The sequence below is a fragment of the Mesoplodon bidens genome (genome assembly GCF_964165515.1).
Source record: "Mesoplodon bidens genome assembly, chromosome: 18".
In the NCBI taxonomy this organism is placed as follows: domain Eukaryota; kingdom Metazoa; phylum Chordata; class Mammalia; order Artiodactyla; family Ziphiidae; genus Mesoplodon; species Mesoplodon bidens.
In genome coordinates this window covers 50817402-50832065 of record NC_138175.1, presented here as the reverse complement: position 1 = coordinate 50832065, position 14664 = coordinate 50817402, and the positions used below count along the sequence as shown (strand labels likewise).

The window sequence follows — 14664 nt, the reverse complement described above, 5'->3', positions numbered from 1 at the left end:
CCTCTCTTCTCTCTGCCCCAGGCCCCTTCACTGGGGTTCCTCCAAGTCACCCCTCCTCCCCCAGGGAGTCCTCAGCTGCAGGCATCTGGCCACCCTCAGAGTAGACAGCTAAATCCCTAATTCCATCCACTCTACTGCTCAGAGAGAGCTTTTCCTCTGGAAGCTTCAATTCCCCTGGGTCTCTGGCAAGAGAGACTGGGAACTTTTACTTAAGGGGGCAGCACCCCACCCCGCAAATAGGCACTGGCCCTCAGGGGCCAGGCTCAGCTCTCTCTGGACCCCCAGCACCTCTCTCCTCCACACTCATCCAGCCGAATCACCTCTCTCTCTCTCTCTCTCTCATTTCTTCCTCCATGACATCAGATTCTCCCGAGGTCCAGCAAGGGGGCAGGAGGGCCAGTGGGGAGGGGAGCATCACCTGTGCCTCTTTCCCCTTTCATCCCCCAGAGGAGGCTCTGGCCACAGGATGGTGTCCACGTGACAGACAGCATTTATTCCAGACTCCAGTGTCCACAGATGAGGGGGCGAGGGCAGGGGCGGGGTGGGGAGGTGGGGATCCAGTGTCAGACTCTGCAGCAGGACGTCAGGTGGGGGGACCAGCAGTGGAGGCAGGAGGTAAAAATAGCCCCGGCCAGCCGACCCTCGAGTCTCGTCCCAGGCCAGGCCTTGGGCTTCGGTCCAGGAGCTATTCTGGGGCCTGGGAGAGTCATACTCCCTGGAGGAAGGTCTCCTCCCTCCCAGCAGCGGTAGGGCTGCTGTGGTCCCTGCCCAGCCTACAGAGGAAGGAAGGGAGGGCCCGAGAGGGATGAGGGAGGGCCGGGAAGGCGGGGGCAGGCGGAGGCGTGAGCAGGGCTGGTTTTCTGGTGCCCGCAACTCCAGGTCGGGTTCAGTGACTGACTCTGGGAGGTCCTCGGGCTCAGCACTGGGGAGAAGATGGAGGGGTCAACCTGGGCTCTTAGAGGCTGTTCCACCCCCGGCAGTCCCCTCTCACCAGGGTGCCCAGGCCCTCACCCACCTCATCTCCAAAGCCCCTGCTCCCATGCCTGGCTCCTCCAGAGGCACCTCCCACGAGAAGGCCCGTCTGCTCTGGCCGCTCTGACCCTGAGTGGCTCAGCTCAGGTTCCCCAGGTGGCCTAGTGGGAGGAGGCAGCATGTTGGAGGTGGTCACAGCCAGGGAATGAGCTGGGCACGGCATGTGTTGGATGGGGATGGACTTGGGGATGGGTGGGAACGGGTTGGGACGGGGTAGGAGGTGGTAGTGGCACTGGGGTTGCGGATAGGCTGAGGCCACGGTCGAAGATGCTGTTGGAGTTGGAGCTGGTGATGTTGCTGGGGTCGGTTTGGAGGATGGGTGTGGGGATGGCTGTGGACTGGAGCCGAGGGTGGCCGTGTGGCTGCGCTTGGAGATGAGGTCAGATAGGGATGGGTTTGGAGTTAGGAATGGGAACGGGATGGGGTTTGCAGGGGGGCCTTGGGGATGGGGGTGTGGCTGAAGCTGCGTTTGGTGCTGGGTACGGGCTGGAGTTGAGGATGCGGCTGGGGGAGGGGCTGGGGATGGAGAGGAAGCTGGAGTGTGGGGTGAGGTTAGGGGCATGGTTGGGATTGGGGTTGGAGATGGGGATGTTTATGTGTCAGGGCTGAGGATGGGGACATGGAGGTTAGACGGGGACGGGTTTGGTGATGGTTATGGGCTGGGCTTGGGGTTGGAGTCGGGGCAGAGGAGGTTGGGGTACAGATGGAGTTAAACTGGGGTTGGGGTGGGTTTGGGCATAGTTATGGGTTGGGGTTGGGATCAGAGGTGGGGATGAGACGGGGGATGGGACTGGGGTTAAGGTGGGCTTGGTGGGGGGTCGGGAGGTGCTTATGGGTTGGGTGGGGCTGTAGCTGGGAATGAGGATGGGGGAGGTGATGGCCATGGATCAGGCCTGAGGTCGGAGATGGGACGGCACCTTACTGGCGATGGAGCTGGAGTTGGGGATGTGGTTGGTTTGGGGTAGAGGTTGGGGGTGAGGTCAGAGCTGGGTTCGAGAGGTCAATTTCAAGGTGGCACGCCACTCACGGAGATCCCTTCTCCCCGCGCCGGCAGCAGCCGGGTTGCCCCTTGCGTCTCAGGCAGTAGAAGGCGGCCACGATGAAGAGCAGGAGGCCCACGCTGACAGCCACGGCCATGACCGCAACTCCAGCCTGGGAGGTCTGGGGGGCCACTGCAGGGCAGGACGGAGGGGGAGGTGGTCAGCCAGTAGTGCTCTGTCTGCCCCGCACCCGGCTCCTGTCCCACCACTGTGGTCACTCACCAGTGCCGAAGTGGAAGACATGCCGGTCGTTCCCGTAGGGGTTGGAGGCCTCACAGGAGACGCCATCTCGGCTCAAGGCACTGGTCACCTTCAGGGTCAGGGAGCTGCTCACCCAGCCCTGGCCTCCGGGGGCTGGCTCTGCTAGCTGTGGAGGCTCGCGTCAGGCCTGGGCTCACGGGGTCAAGGGCTCAGGTGAGGGTAGAGGTGAAGAGGAAGTGGTCGGCGGAGGGGCGTGGGGCGGGTGACACATAGTGCTTGGACCGTTGAGGGGGCAGGGACTTGGGGAGGGTCCCAGAGGGTTCAGGATGCAGAGGAGGGTCCCTTACGCTGCCGCCCAACTGGCTCCAGCTGAGTTTGGGCTCTGGGTAGCCGCGTGCGTAGCAGATCAGCCTGACTTCATCTCCTTCCCTCCAGCTGCCCTCGGCCTTGGGCTGAGTCTCCTCTGCCCTTAACTCTGGCGGGCCTGCGGGTGGTAGGGTGGGAAGGAGGTGAGCGGGAGGCCCCCCGGGGAAGGGGGCAGAGGGAGAGAGTACGAGGAGGGAGAGAAGGACCAGCCGCGGACCCCTGTCTTGCTTGGTCCTGGCCCCCCACTCTCCCACACTACCCCTGTTCAAGCCTGCTCCCGCCCCCAAACCTTGGACCAGCAACTTGAAGCTCCGGGTGCGACTAAGGACGGGGACCGTGGGCATGGAGGCCTCACACGTGTAGGTGCCGGCGGAATCGAAGGTGATGGAGCGGAGGGAGAGTGTGGGGTTGTCCCCCAGGGGTACCGAGTCCTGGGTGGGGAGAGAAAGAGCAGGTCAGGCCGGCCGTGAGAGAAGGGAGGGGTCGATGGAAGCTGGGGGTCTTGTGCTGGGGGGGACGTCTTTCCCTCTCACCTTGGTCCAGCGTAGGGCTGGGATGGGCAGGCCTCGCACGGAGCAGTTCACGGCTGTGCTGTTGCCCAGGGGTAAGGAAAGCTCCTCCCCAGTGCTGAGCTCCAGGGGGTCCAGGTCTGGAGGGGGGTACAGACTGTCACCTTCCCCGGACCCTCACCCACTCGGTTAGGGACTCTCCAGGGCTGTTGGGGGTGCAGACGTGAATGGACAATCATCAGCAGAGAATGCCAAGTTCTCCCCAGCGCCATGAACTCTCCCCTCTCCCAGCCGGGCCCTCGAGCCCAGATCTAGGAGTCTAACTCCAAAAATACATGCCCACCTCGACCACGTGCCTCCAGAGCTGATGTCTGGGCCCAAGGTTAATGGATACCCTTGGAGGCGTGAGGTGCTCCTTCTCTGACGTACCAGCCAAACCCTGGCCTCTCCTCTGCACTACGCATCCTTTTATCCAGTATTTCTCTGCTCTGCCCCCCTAGATGGAGCTTCTCCCTTCTTTCCGTCTCTGACCCCAGGGTCCCACTGCCTTGATGGCTGCAGTCACCTCCTCACTGGTCTCCCTACTGGGCAAGACTCATGCTCTCTGGTACATCCTCTGCTGAGCAACCAGGGAGATCTTTTCAAAACACACACTGGTCAGCCCTTGCCTCGGCTTAAAACCCTGCGGTGGTTCCCCAGTACCATGGGCATCAAAGCCACATTCCTTGGTGAAGCCAAAAGACTCTGCCTGGTCGACCCTGCCCACTGCTTCAACCTCATCTCCCACCCTCCCCCCTTATCCCAGGAGCTCCAGCTACCCTATTCTCTCCCTGTTGTTCTACAGTATGCCAAGTTGGGTCCTGCCTCAGGGCCTTTGCGTGTGCTGTTTCCTTGGCTTGGAATGCTCTTTTTCTGGCTCTTTGTATTTCTGATTCCGTTCTTTGGTTTCCTACTCAAATTCCCCCTTCTCAGAGAGGCCTCTCTGACCCTCTACTGTGGACACTCAGGCTTCCCCTTCGGCACTGAAGGATTTGTTCCCCCAGCTGTTGAGAAGGACATCAGCTGTCAGCCCTCAGCTGTCAGCCGTCTCTGGAAACTGCCTGAGCCTCAGAGAGCCCCTCGTTCAAGGTCATGTCCCCTCCTCCCCCAGGCAGCCCACATCCAATAATGAGTTGACGTGGGGCGGTATAAAGGCCCGGCCCCCACGCCCCAACTGGGGATATCCCAGCCTCCAAGTGCGCTGTGGGGCCAACCGAGGTCTTCCTTAGGCTGAAGCCCAACTTCCCCCCCTGCCCAATCCTGCTTCCTTCCCCTCCCCACCCCCCAATAGGTGTGGATCCCAAGGCACTCTGCATAAGTTTCCTGCTTGTACTCAGAATCCGCTTCCTAGGCATGCAGCCTCCAACACCCCCAATCTAAAATAATCCCCGCTCGCCGGGCAATTCCTTATCCTATCCCACTGTGTTAGTCCCCGTAGACACAGGGTTGCTACTCAAAGTGTCTTGTTCAGTGTTTACCGTCTGTCTCCCCTACCGGACCTGGATTTCTGTGGTGGCAGGGACGGGGCTGTCCTGTTCACAGAGGTGTCCCCAACATCTGGCACAGGGTCTAGCCCCAGGAAGGGAGGTGGAAGGAGCGTCGAGGAGGGACAGAGCCTTCACACAGGGCTTGGGTGCAGGTGGACAGAGAAGGCTTCTTAGAAGACTGGGACCCATGAGATTGATCAGGAATGGATGGTAGAGAGGATGGGGAGTTATCATAGAAAAGAGGAGAGGGGCTTGTGGTGTGATGGGGAGAATGCCTTGGCCGGGAGAAGGGTCCGCCGAAGGTGAGGCCAGCCAGGTGGGCCTCGAAGGCCACGGTGAGGCACGTGGATTTTCTCCCGAGAGCACTGGGGAGCCATGGCAGGTTCCAAGCAGGGGAAGGTCAGGTTTTTGTGCTTTGGAAAGGACTCTCTGGCTGCCTTGAGTGGGAGACTGGAGGGACCTGGGGCATCTGGACCAGGGCAGGGACCACAGAAAGGGTTGGAGGCAGGCCGCGGGGGGGTGAGGGTGAGGAGGCAGCTGGTGCCAGGCACCCCCTCCCACTCCCCCGGGGCTCTCACAGGCCACGTGCAGCTCCAGGGTTTTGGAGAGCTCCGCGTCCTCGGCAGCGTCGTAGTCCTCCACCCTGCAGCCATAGGTCCCGCTCTGGCTCCGCTGCACCCCTTCCAGGGTCAAGTTCCCCTCGAGATTTGTTTTTAGCACATCCTCCTGCTTGTCCTGGGGGACCAGGAATGAGGACCCTGGTTCAGGAGATGCCTTAGGCTGGCAGGGTCATGCTAGGTCAGGGGTCATCCAAGTCAGGCATCACGGTGAGTCAGGACTCTCTCAGATCAGAGGTCAGAGGTCCTGATAGCTCCTGGGTCACCGGTCAGGTGCCCTGCTAAGCCAGGCACCACCCAGGTGAAAGGTCAGAAGTTGGTGCAGGTGAGTATGTTGCAGAGGTCAGAGGTTGGTGGTTCCAAGGGGATGATGGGGTGAGTTACCTGAAGGCGGAAAAACGTGTACTCCGGGTTGGGGCTGCCATCCCCCCGGCAGAAGAGCTGGACGGATTCACCCTCGCGAACCCAGCCTGCGGTAGTGGACGGGCTGCCCAACCAGAACTGCACGTGCTCCGTGGGATCTAAGGGAAAGGGCAGACTCATGATCAGGGTCAACTGTAAAAGGCAGGGCTGGATTAAGGGAGAGAGGTCAGTGAAAGGTTAGAGGTTCTGTCTTTCAAGGCTCAGGTTCGCACTTATTCTGAGATCAGGGACCCGAGGTCAGAGGTTGAGATAGGCTGAGAGAACAGGTCAAGGGTCAGAGGTCGGTGTGAATGACAGGTCAATGTGAGATTCAGGGGACCCAATGTGGTGTGAAAGGATGGGGCACAACATTTAGTCATGAAACTCCGTGGGGTTCAGGATGCTATGGGGCGGGGTCAGAAGTCACGGTGGGGCTCGTGCTACCATTTGAGCTCAGAGGTCAAAGGCCAGAAGCCAGTATAAACTGCAGCATGAGCTAAGGGCGTGGGAGGTCAGAGGGGAGTGGCAGTTCACGGGTCTGCCTGGAGGGTCAGGGCCACAGTGATGTGTAGAGTCCAAGGTCAGGGCAGTCAGAGGCCGGCAGTGGACTCACAGTGCAGGGTGAGGCGGAAGGAAGGGCTGTCCAGGCGGCCGTGCCGGCCCGTGGGCAGGCGGTAGTGCACGGAGCAGTGGAAGCTGGCGTCCCGGTCGGCCTTGTAGAGCCGCAGGTAGAGGGTGCTGGTGAGAGACAGCAAGCCCGAGGCCTCCCGGACCGTGCGGCTGGTCATATAGCCCTCTGGGAGAGAGGGAAGGACGGGGGGGGGTCAGCCAGCCTGGCCCCAGCCCCACCGCAGCCCCCAGGGAGTCTAGCTGGGCTCCCGTGCGCTCACCGGAATTCACCTCCATGGGCACCTCCAGGCGCTGCCCGTTCCGGTACCACGTGATCTGGGGGGCCGGGTTCCCATTGCGACTGTTGCAGGTGGCTATCTGGGGCAGACACAGGCCCGCACTGGGCTTGGAGCCAGGACCCTGAAGTCTGGGTCCCCCTCCCTTAGGGTTTCTCCCCAGCCAGACGCAGGAGTCCAGCTCCCAGCACCCTACTCCTCAGACTAGGAAGCCCAAGCCTCCAGCCCCTCCTGACCTTAGGATGCAGGAGACCAGGTCCCCAGCCCCCTCCGCCCCCAGAACCCTAGAATCAAGGTGTGGCCCGAGGTACCTCCTGGGCGAAATCCTCCATCACAGACAGTGTCCCTCTGTTGGGGGACACCTCGGTGGCCTCTGGTTTCGCTGCGGGAGAGATGTTATGTCAGGAGCCCCTTCCCGGGGTTCTCACCGGCCTGCCCCTTCCCAGGGCGGCTAGTGGGGGGGCCCCAGACACTCACCAAACACATTGAGCCTCGCGGTGGCCTCGGCAGTGCCCGCTGCCCCCGCCCTCACCAAGCACACGTAGTCCCGCTCGTCGCCCACCTGGGCCTCGGCCAGCACCAGACGCCCCCGGGAGTCCAGCTGGTATGGGGGGCTGCGGCCCTGGGAGTCGTGCACCTTGTCCCGGAGCTCAGTGCCGTGCAGCTCGGCCGAGGCTAGGCGGTGGCGGACCCCAGAGCGGTCGGCCTGTGGGTGGGGGAGCGCCTCAGCTGGGGGCTGCCTGGCCAGCCCGGCCCTCCCTCCTCGATGGCCCTTGCTTTCTGCTGCTCCGTGGGTCTCTTTGCCTCACGTTCTCTCTCTCTCTGGCCCCTCTGTCCCTCCCTCCACCCCTCCCACCCCTGCTCCCTGTCTGTGGTCACATCTTCCTCTCTCTGGTTCCCTCTTTCTCCATCTCACTCTGTTCCCACCTGTCTCCCTCTCCCTCCCTGTCTCTCCCCTCTCTTTTCTTTTTCTCTTTAGTCCCGACCCCCAGGCTCTTGCTTTCTGGGTGTCTGCCTCTAAATGTCCTCTCTCAAGAGCCAGCGCTCTGAAGGGGGACTTCTTCATTCTAGCCTCGGCTGTGCCCGGACACCAGGGGACCCTGGAGAGGGCCTCCCCCTTGCTGGGCCTCCATTTCCCCACCTGTAAAATGGAAAGGCAGCTTGGTGGAGCTTCTAGGGGCCTTTGGGCTCTGATGAGGGAATGAACGTCTGCAGCCCCACTGCACCCTGACTCTCAGGCCCCCCTCTGGCATCCTCTGGCCCCCAGCCAGCAGCACTCACCAGGAACCATTCTAGCACGAAATGGTCATGGGCCCCCAAAGGGGTGCAGTCCAGAGTGACAGGTTCCCCCCTCATCACCTCCACCAGAGGGGGCACAGACAGGCGCACCTCAGCCTTGGCACCTGCAGGAGGGTGACTGAGCTCTCTCCCACCACCACCAGTAGGTAGTCTTCCAGACACAGCCCCTCCTCCCCCAGGACCCAGGAGTCCAGGCCCCCAACCCCTCCTCCCCCAGACCCAGGATCCAGGCCCCCGGCCCCTGCTCCCCCAGGACCCAGGAGTCCAGGCCCCCGGCCCCTGCTCCCCAGGACCCAGGAGTCCAGGCCCCCGGCCCCTCCTCCCCCAGGACCCAGGAGTCCAGGCCCCCGGCCCCTGCTCCCCCAGGACCCAGGAGTCCAGGCCCCCGGCCCCTCCTCCCCCAGGACCCAGGAGTCCAGGCCCCCGGCCCCTCCTCCCCCAGGACCCAGCTCTTCTCTCCCTTCATCTCTCATCTCTGGCCTCTGAGCTTCAGATCCCATCAGCATTTCTCTCCATCTCGCCCTTCACCTGCAGAACTAAGGGCTCCTCCCCTGGGCCACCCAGGGTCCCGGTGGCCTCCATTCAATCCTCTTGGGCTCAAATCATGTCTGTCCTTGTTTTTCTCACTAGACCAAACGCCCCTCAAGGGCAGGGCTGGGTGGGCTCATTCCTTTGCCTCCAGCACTTTGCACAGGGCCTGGCACAGTGCTGTGGGATAACCGTGTCTCTCTCTCATCTTAGTCCGCTGCCTCTGCCTGTGTGTCCCTCCCCCTGGGTCTCCATCTCTTAGTTGCCCGGTCTCTGCGTCTCTCTCAGTCTCCATGTCGCCTGGCCCTGCCCCTGGCCCTCTCCCTCAGGAGTGGGAGGCTGGGGCTGGGCCGGAGCTGAGGCAGGGTGGGAGTGTGGGCGCGGTGAGGGGGACAGGGCTGGGCAGGTTTCAGGAATGTGGGAGGGACAGGCTGGCTCAGACCTGCCCGAGCCCCCTGCCCGCTCCTTGGCCCCTCTGACTCTTTGATAGAGCAGTGTGTCACCTCAGAACAGTATAGGGTTGAGGCCCCGGATCCTGGGTCCCGAGGGAGAAGGGAGCTGAGGGCCGGCACTCCTGTCCCAGGATCCTGGCAGATAGAGCTGCTCGCATTGGGAAAGCGAGCTCTTTCACTCTCTGGGCTGGCATCCTGGCCTGAGCTCTCAATTCTTAGAACCTCCGTTCCCTTCCCCGCCCAGCCTGGCCCAACTCTGCCCCAGGGGACCCTCTATTTGCCATGCTTGTGCCAGGGGCCTGGATTCCCAGGCACCCACCTGTGGGAGGGAGGTGGGACCAAGCTGGTGCCCTGGGCTGGGTCTCAGCGGCAGACAGCAAGGGCAGACGAAGAGATCTCTCTCTCCCCCAGTTCTCTCATCTCTCTGTCCCTCTGCTTCCAGTCCCTCAGGGCCTCCTCCCCTCCTCCCACCACCATGCAGGTGTGTGGATTTATTATCTGGGGCCTCCGGGAAGGGGGCACTGTCACTTGGAAACACTTGGTTCCGCTGTCAGGGCTGGTGCCCCAGCCCTTTCCCATGGAGGTGGAGGCGGGGCACGCGGGTCCTTTTGAGTCTGGGCTCTGAATCTACATGGGGGAGAACCCTCAAATGCATGTAACTTGTTGGTTTCTAGCCACAGCGTCCCTGACCCTCTCAAAACTTGACAACTTTTGAGTGGGGAGATCTGTTTTGGTCTCTTCTGTGCCGGGGAAAGCTCCAGCCACTGAAAGCCTGGACCTCTGGGGGCAGATCCCAGGGTCTGAGTAGGGGAGGGAGAGGAGAGCCCGCGCTCCTGGGTCCCGCGACTTCTCAGGTCGCCTCTAATCCACTGCAGTGGATCCCCAGGCCCTCTGCCTGGCTGTCCCCACGTCTCTCACTGGGAGGGGCACCCCATGCTCCCATATCCCTCCTCCCTGGGGTCCCCAGGTTAGGCTTCCTGGGTCGGTGAAAGCCCCTCCCCTCTTCCCTTCCCAGGGGTCCCCAGGGGCCGCCCCTGAGTCGCGCCCAGCCCGAGCCATACCTGGGTGCGCCCCCAGCAGGAGCGCGAGCACCAGCAGCCGCGGGGCCCTGCGCGCTCCGGCCCGGGCGTCCGGGGGCTCCATGTTCAAGGTGGCGGGCGGCGGCGGCGGGCGCGGCAGCAGCTGAGGAAACAACTGAGCCCGGGCTGGGGCTCGGTGGCCGCAGGGCTGGAGCGAGGAGGCCCCGCCCCAGGTAGCCCCGCCCCGCCCCGCCCGGCCCCCCTCGTCCCCCCCAAACCCGGGCGCCGGGCCAGGACCTCCCACTGCCCGGAGCCGACCTCCCAGCGCTCAGCCAGGAGCGGGGCTCCCTCCGCCCCTAGCCCGCGGGGTGTCAGGCTCAGGCTGACCAGCGCCCGCGGCGGGTGGCCTGACCGACCAGTCCAGCCAGTGTCCCGAGCGGGGACCTCACTGGACAACGGCGGACCCTTTCTCTCCCCCTCAATCTGACCGGGGGGACTCGTTCCCATCATGGCCGGTGGCCCGGGCTCGCCTCATCGTTTTAAAACAGCTGGCCCCGGTCCAACGAGTGGCCGGCACTGGCCTCCCCAGTCCAACCAGCAATCCCCCAGCCTGACCAGAGGCCTAGAACAGCTTCTCCCAGTAGGCCCTGTGAAGCCTCCCCAGTGGCCAGTGCGCCAGGCTGCTTTCCTGTCTGACCAGTGGCCTGGAACCCAGCAGTTCAATCTCTTGTATCTAATGGTCTTCAAATCCCAGGTCTGCCCAGGCCTCTGTGATAGATACTGCGGCCGTGGGGTGTTCTCTGCTCTCCTCCGTAGGGCCCTCCCTCTCTTCCCCCCATCCAGGGAATCCCAGGAATGCCACCCCCCCTTCCTCTCTTTCTCTTCCCTTCCCTCCCTCCCAACTTTGGGGGGAGGGGAAGAGAATCAGGCTGGCATAGCAGGTGAGTGGGGGAGGGGAGGAGGCCAGGGCACCTGAGGGAAGGGAGGAGGAGCCCCTGCCCTGGGTCAGAAGGAAGGGTCACAGGTCAGACTTGGGATCACAGATCAGACTGTGCACAGCTCCTCACAAGCCAGGCCTGACTGGGGCAAAATCCCTAGACGCTGGCTGGGGGATGGGGGTGAGATTTCACTGGTTACCTGGGAGAAGCTAGCCCTCAACACTGGTCAGAATAGGGGGCAGCTGGTCATGCTGGGAGAGGTTCCCCGGGGCCTCTGATCAGCTGGGGGTGGGGTGGTCACTGGTCAGACACCGGGGAAGTCTTAGATTACAGGTCAGCCTCGGAGTTATTGGTTAGACTGGTCAAGGCTACCTTGTCCATACAGGAGAGCAATTGTTATATTGGGAGAGGTGACCTTTTAGTATTAGCCGCACCATCCCCTCCTCCAGGAAGCCCTCTCTGCTCCCCTAGGCTGAGTCAGGCGCCTCCTCTGGGCTCCCCCACCCCAGCCCTGCACATTCTGGGTCATCTCTGTCTGGGGACAAGTCTGTCTCCCCCACTGGACTGGGAGCCGGTTAGGGGAGGGCCAGGGCTGTTCCGGTCACTGTTGTGTCCCCAACACTGCCCTGCAAAGGCCAGACTCGGAGCAGGCACTCGGGGAAGGTTTGCAAGGCTCAAACGCAGAAGCACACAGGCTCACGTGCAAACCCCACCCGCACTAGATCGCAGGATGCACATGTGAACTCGCGCGTGGACAAAAGTGCTCCCTGGGACAAGCTTACACACAGTGACCCCAGGCACCCACTCCCCTGTTGCTCTGGCCCTGGCTCATGTACCTACTGCTTGGGATGCTAGGCACCCTCTCATCAGCACCCTGCCTTCCACCTTCCTCAAGAGTCCAACCAGCTGAGATTCTAGGTGAGGATTCTATGGAGTGTGGATGAAGGAGGGAAGTCATAAATACTAGCACGGTTCCTCGCAGACTTGCAGAAACTAGTACTGAAGTATCATCTGCCTTTGTCCCCTACAATTTATTTCCACAAAACAGCCGGAGGGATCCCATTAAAATGCGTGTGACCGGCTGTCACTCTTCTGCTCAGCACCCTTGCACGGCTCCTGTCACTCCGAGTAAAAGCTGACGTCCTCTCCATGGCGCACAAGGTCCTAGATCTGGTCCTATACTTCCGTGACCCCATCTGCCCCTCTTTTCTCCCACGCTAGCTCTGTTCCTGCCACAGTGGTCTCTTTGCTTCCATGCGGTTCCTCCAATGCCAGGCGTGTTCCAGCCTCAGGGCCTTTGCACTTGCTATTCCCTCTCCTGGGACATTCTTTCCTGCCATAGCTCCCTCCCTGACTTGCTTCAAATCTCTACTCTATCACCTTATCACAAAGCTTCCCTTGACCATCCTGTCTCATTTAGCAACTCCTGCTATCCCAGCCCTTTATCTCACTACATTTTTCCTTTGTAGCACTTTTCACCACCACATATTTATTTTTTGTTGTCTTGCACAGAAGCTCCAAGAGAACAGGAACTTTTTTTGGTTCACCATATATCTCCAGTGCCTAGAACAGTGCTTGGCGTGAGGAGAAGCTGAGAAAGTATTTGTGGAATCAATGAATTTTCCAATTCCATCCATGCTGTCCCATGTGTAGATACTTATACATTTTAATTAACAAGTCCTATCTTTTCTCTCTGTTTATCCCATTATCTTACACTGAAGCGTGGGATGGTTAACTCTAAAACTGGTTCACAGCTTGTGGAATATGGGGATCGTGACACATTTGGAGGGGCAATGTCTATTCCCCGGTGATTCCAGACTTGCATTGGAAAATGTAACTACTGAAAGTTTGTGTTGATAAAAATATACATATCTTGTTCCCAGGAAGGTTCTGGGTCCCAGAAAGTTTCTGGGTTTGTTAGAGCATCAAAAATATGAAATGAGGGAATTCTCTGGTGGTCCAGTGGTTAGGACTCCCAGGTTTCACTGCTGAGGGCCCAGGTTCAATCCTTGGTTGGGGAACTAAGATCCCACAAGCCACACAGCATTGTCAAAAAAAAAAAAAAAAAAAAGGAAAAAGAAAGAAAGAAATGATAGTGATGATTAAATATATATAGGTAAATATCTGTACATTGAAAATAACAAAATATTGATGAGAAAAACTAAGAATAAATTCCCCTCATCAGGTTGAAAAGGAAAAGAAAAAAAAGAAAGTTTTTGTTGTCTAGGGCGGCAGTGTGATGCATTTTTGGTTGTACAAGAGTTAGTTCTGCAGGGAGAGCTTAGATTAAGAATGTTGGGCAGGGGCTTCCCTCGTGGCTCAGTGGTTGAGAATCCTCCTGCCAATTCAGGGGACGCGGGTTCAAGCCCTGGTCCTGGAAGATCCCACATGCCGCAGAACAACTAAGCCCGTGAGCCACAAATACTGAGCCTGCGCTCTAGAGCCCGGGAGCCACAACCACTGAAGCCCGCGCGTCTAGAGCCTGTGCTCCACAACAAGAGAAGCCACCACAGTGAGAAGCCCGCACACCGCAACGAAGAGTAGCCCCCGCTCGCCACAACTAGAGAAAGCCTGCGTGCAGCAACGAAGAGCCAACGCAGCCAAAAATTTTTAAAAATTTTTTTAAAAAGAACTTTTGGGGGAAGAGAATGTAAGTGTAGAGCAAAAGATACGTACTGATGTTGAGTGTTCAAAGGGGTGGATGGTCATGGGCTTTTTGGACGGAGGGTTGACTAGCATGTGCATCCCCTTCCCACATTAAAAAGAATCCCTGCCATCCGAAAGCTGTTACCCTCTGTTGAAACCAGTTAAGACAAATGTTTCTTTCCTGCCTCTGCTGTAGCTCAGGTGACCTAAGCTTGGCGAATCCCGCTATACTTTGGAATCATGTGCTAGCAATGCCAAATAAACAGAGCCTGGCTAATCTATTACTGCTGTGGCAGCTGGGACAGATTCTACTTTCCAAAGATGGCTGTGACAATAGCTCTCATCCCACACACTTTTTTTTTTAAATTAATTAATGAATTAATTTTAGTTTTGGCTACATTGGGTCTTTGTTGCTGCGTGCGGGCTTTTCTCTAGCTGCGGGGAGTGGGCTTCTCACTGCTGTGGCTTCTCTTTGTCACGGAGCACGGGCTCTAGGCGCACGGGCTTCAGTAGTTGTGGCACGCAGGCTCAGTAGCTGTGGCTCGCGGGCTCTAGAGCTCAGGCTCAGTAGTTGTGGTGCACGGGCTTAGTTGCTCCGCGGCATGTGGGATCTTCCCAGACCAGGGCTTGAACCCGTGTCCCATGCATTGGCAGGCAGATTCCCAACCGCTGCGCCACCAGGGACGCCCCCCCGCCCACTTGTGTACAACCTGATCTTGACACTCTTTCCACTGAGAGATGGGGGTCTATGTCCCTTCCTCTTAAATCTGTGCAGTTTTGTGACTCACATGTAACCATTAGAACGCAGCACGAAGTGACGCTCCATGACTCCCAAGGTTAGGTAGAAAAAGCCATGTAGCTTCTGCCTGCGCCACTGGAATACTTTCTGTGAAGGCTTCAGCCACCATATAAGCAGTCTGACTACCCTGAGGCAGCCATGCTGTGGGGAAGCGCAAACTAGCAAGCGTGGAGACCACGTGGAGAGAGGTCTGAGACTGCAGAGGGATGCCTGTCCAGCCCCCAGCTGCCCTGCTGCAAGCGCCACTTGATCGCACCCTGAGCCAGAACCGCCCCCAAATCCTGAGCCCTTCCCCCAATCCTGGCCCATTGCAACCATGATTACTGTTGTTCACCAATAAGTTTCAGCGTGATTTGTTCCACGTAACAGCTAGCAGACACAGCCT

At 59.6% G+C, this 14664-nt stretch overlaps 1 protein-coding gene across 1 annotated transcript; it reads right to left on the bottom strand.

Annotated features, from left to right (window-relative positions):
- Nucleotides 1-467: 467 nt before the first annotated feature.
- Nucleotides 468-10095, bottom strand: BCAM (basal cell adhesion molecule (Lutheran blood group)). The gene is made up of 15 exons (XM_081216516.1): nt 9939-10095; nt 7880-8001; nt 7076-7304; nt 6910-6980; nt 6584-6680; nt 6307-6489; nt 5676-5812; nt 5253-5409; nt 3173-3288; nt 2929-3070; nt 2621-2757; nt 2295-2439; nt 2060-2204; nt 1016-1133; nt 468-922 (listed from the first exon to the last, which is right to left on the bottom strand). The coding sequence occupies exons 1-15, from the start codon at nt 10018-10020 to the stop codon at nt 917-919; spliced, it is 1887 nt and encodes a 628-aa protein (XP_081072642.1). The 5' UTR covers nt 10021-10095; the 3' UTR covers nt 468-916.
- Nucleotides 10096-14664: the final 4569 nt, after the last annotated feature.

What these genes read in the sequence shown, in the direction of transcription:
- BCAM (XM_081216516.1), bottom strand. Translation starts at nt 10,020, where the DNA reads ATGGAGCCCCCGGACGCCCGGGCCGGAGCGCGCAGGGCCCCGCGGCTG. An exon ending in CTTCCGCCTCACCCTGCACT is followed by an intron (nt 5,813 to 6,306) that starts GTGAGTCCACTG and finishes CCTTTCCCTTAG; the next exon opens with ATCCCACGGAGCACGTGCAG. An exon ending in CCTGGAGCTGCACGTGGCCT is followed by an intron (nt 3,289 to 5,252) that starts GTGAGAGCCCCG and finishes ACCCCCCTCCAG; the next exon opens with ACCTGGACCCCCTGGAGCTC.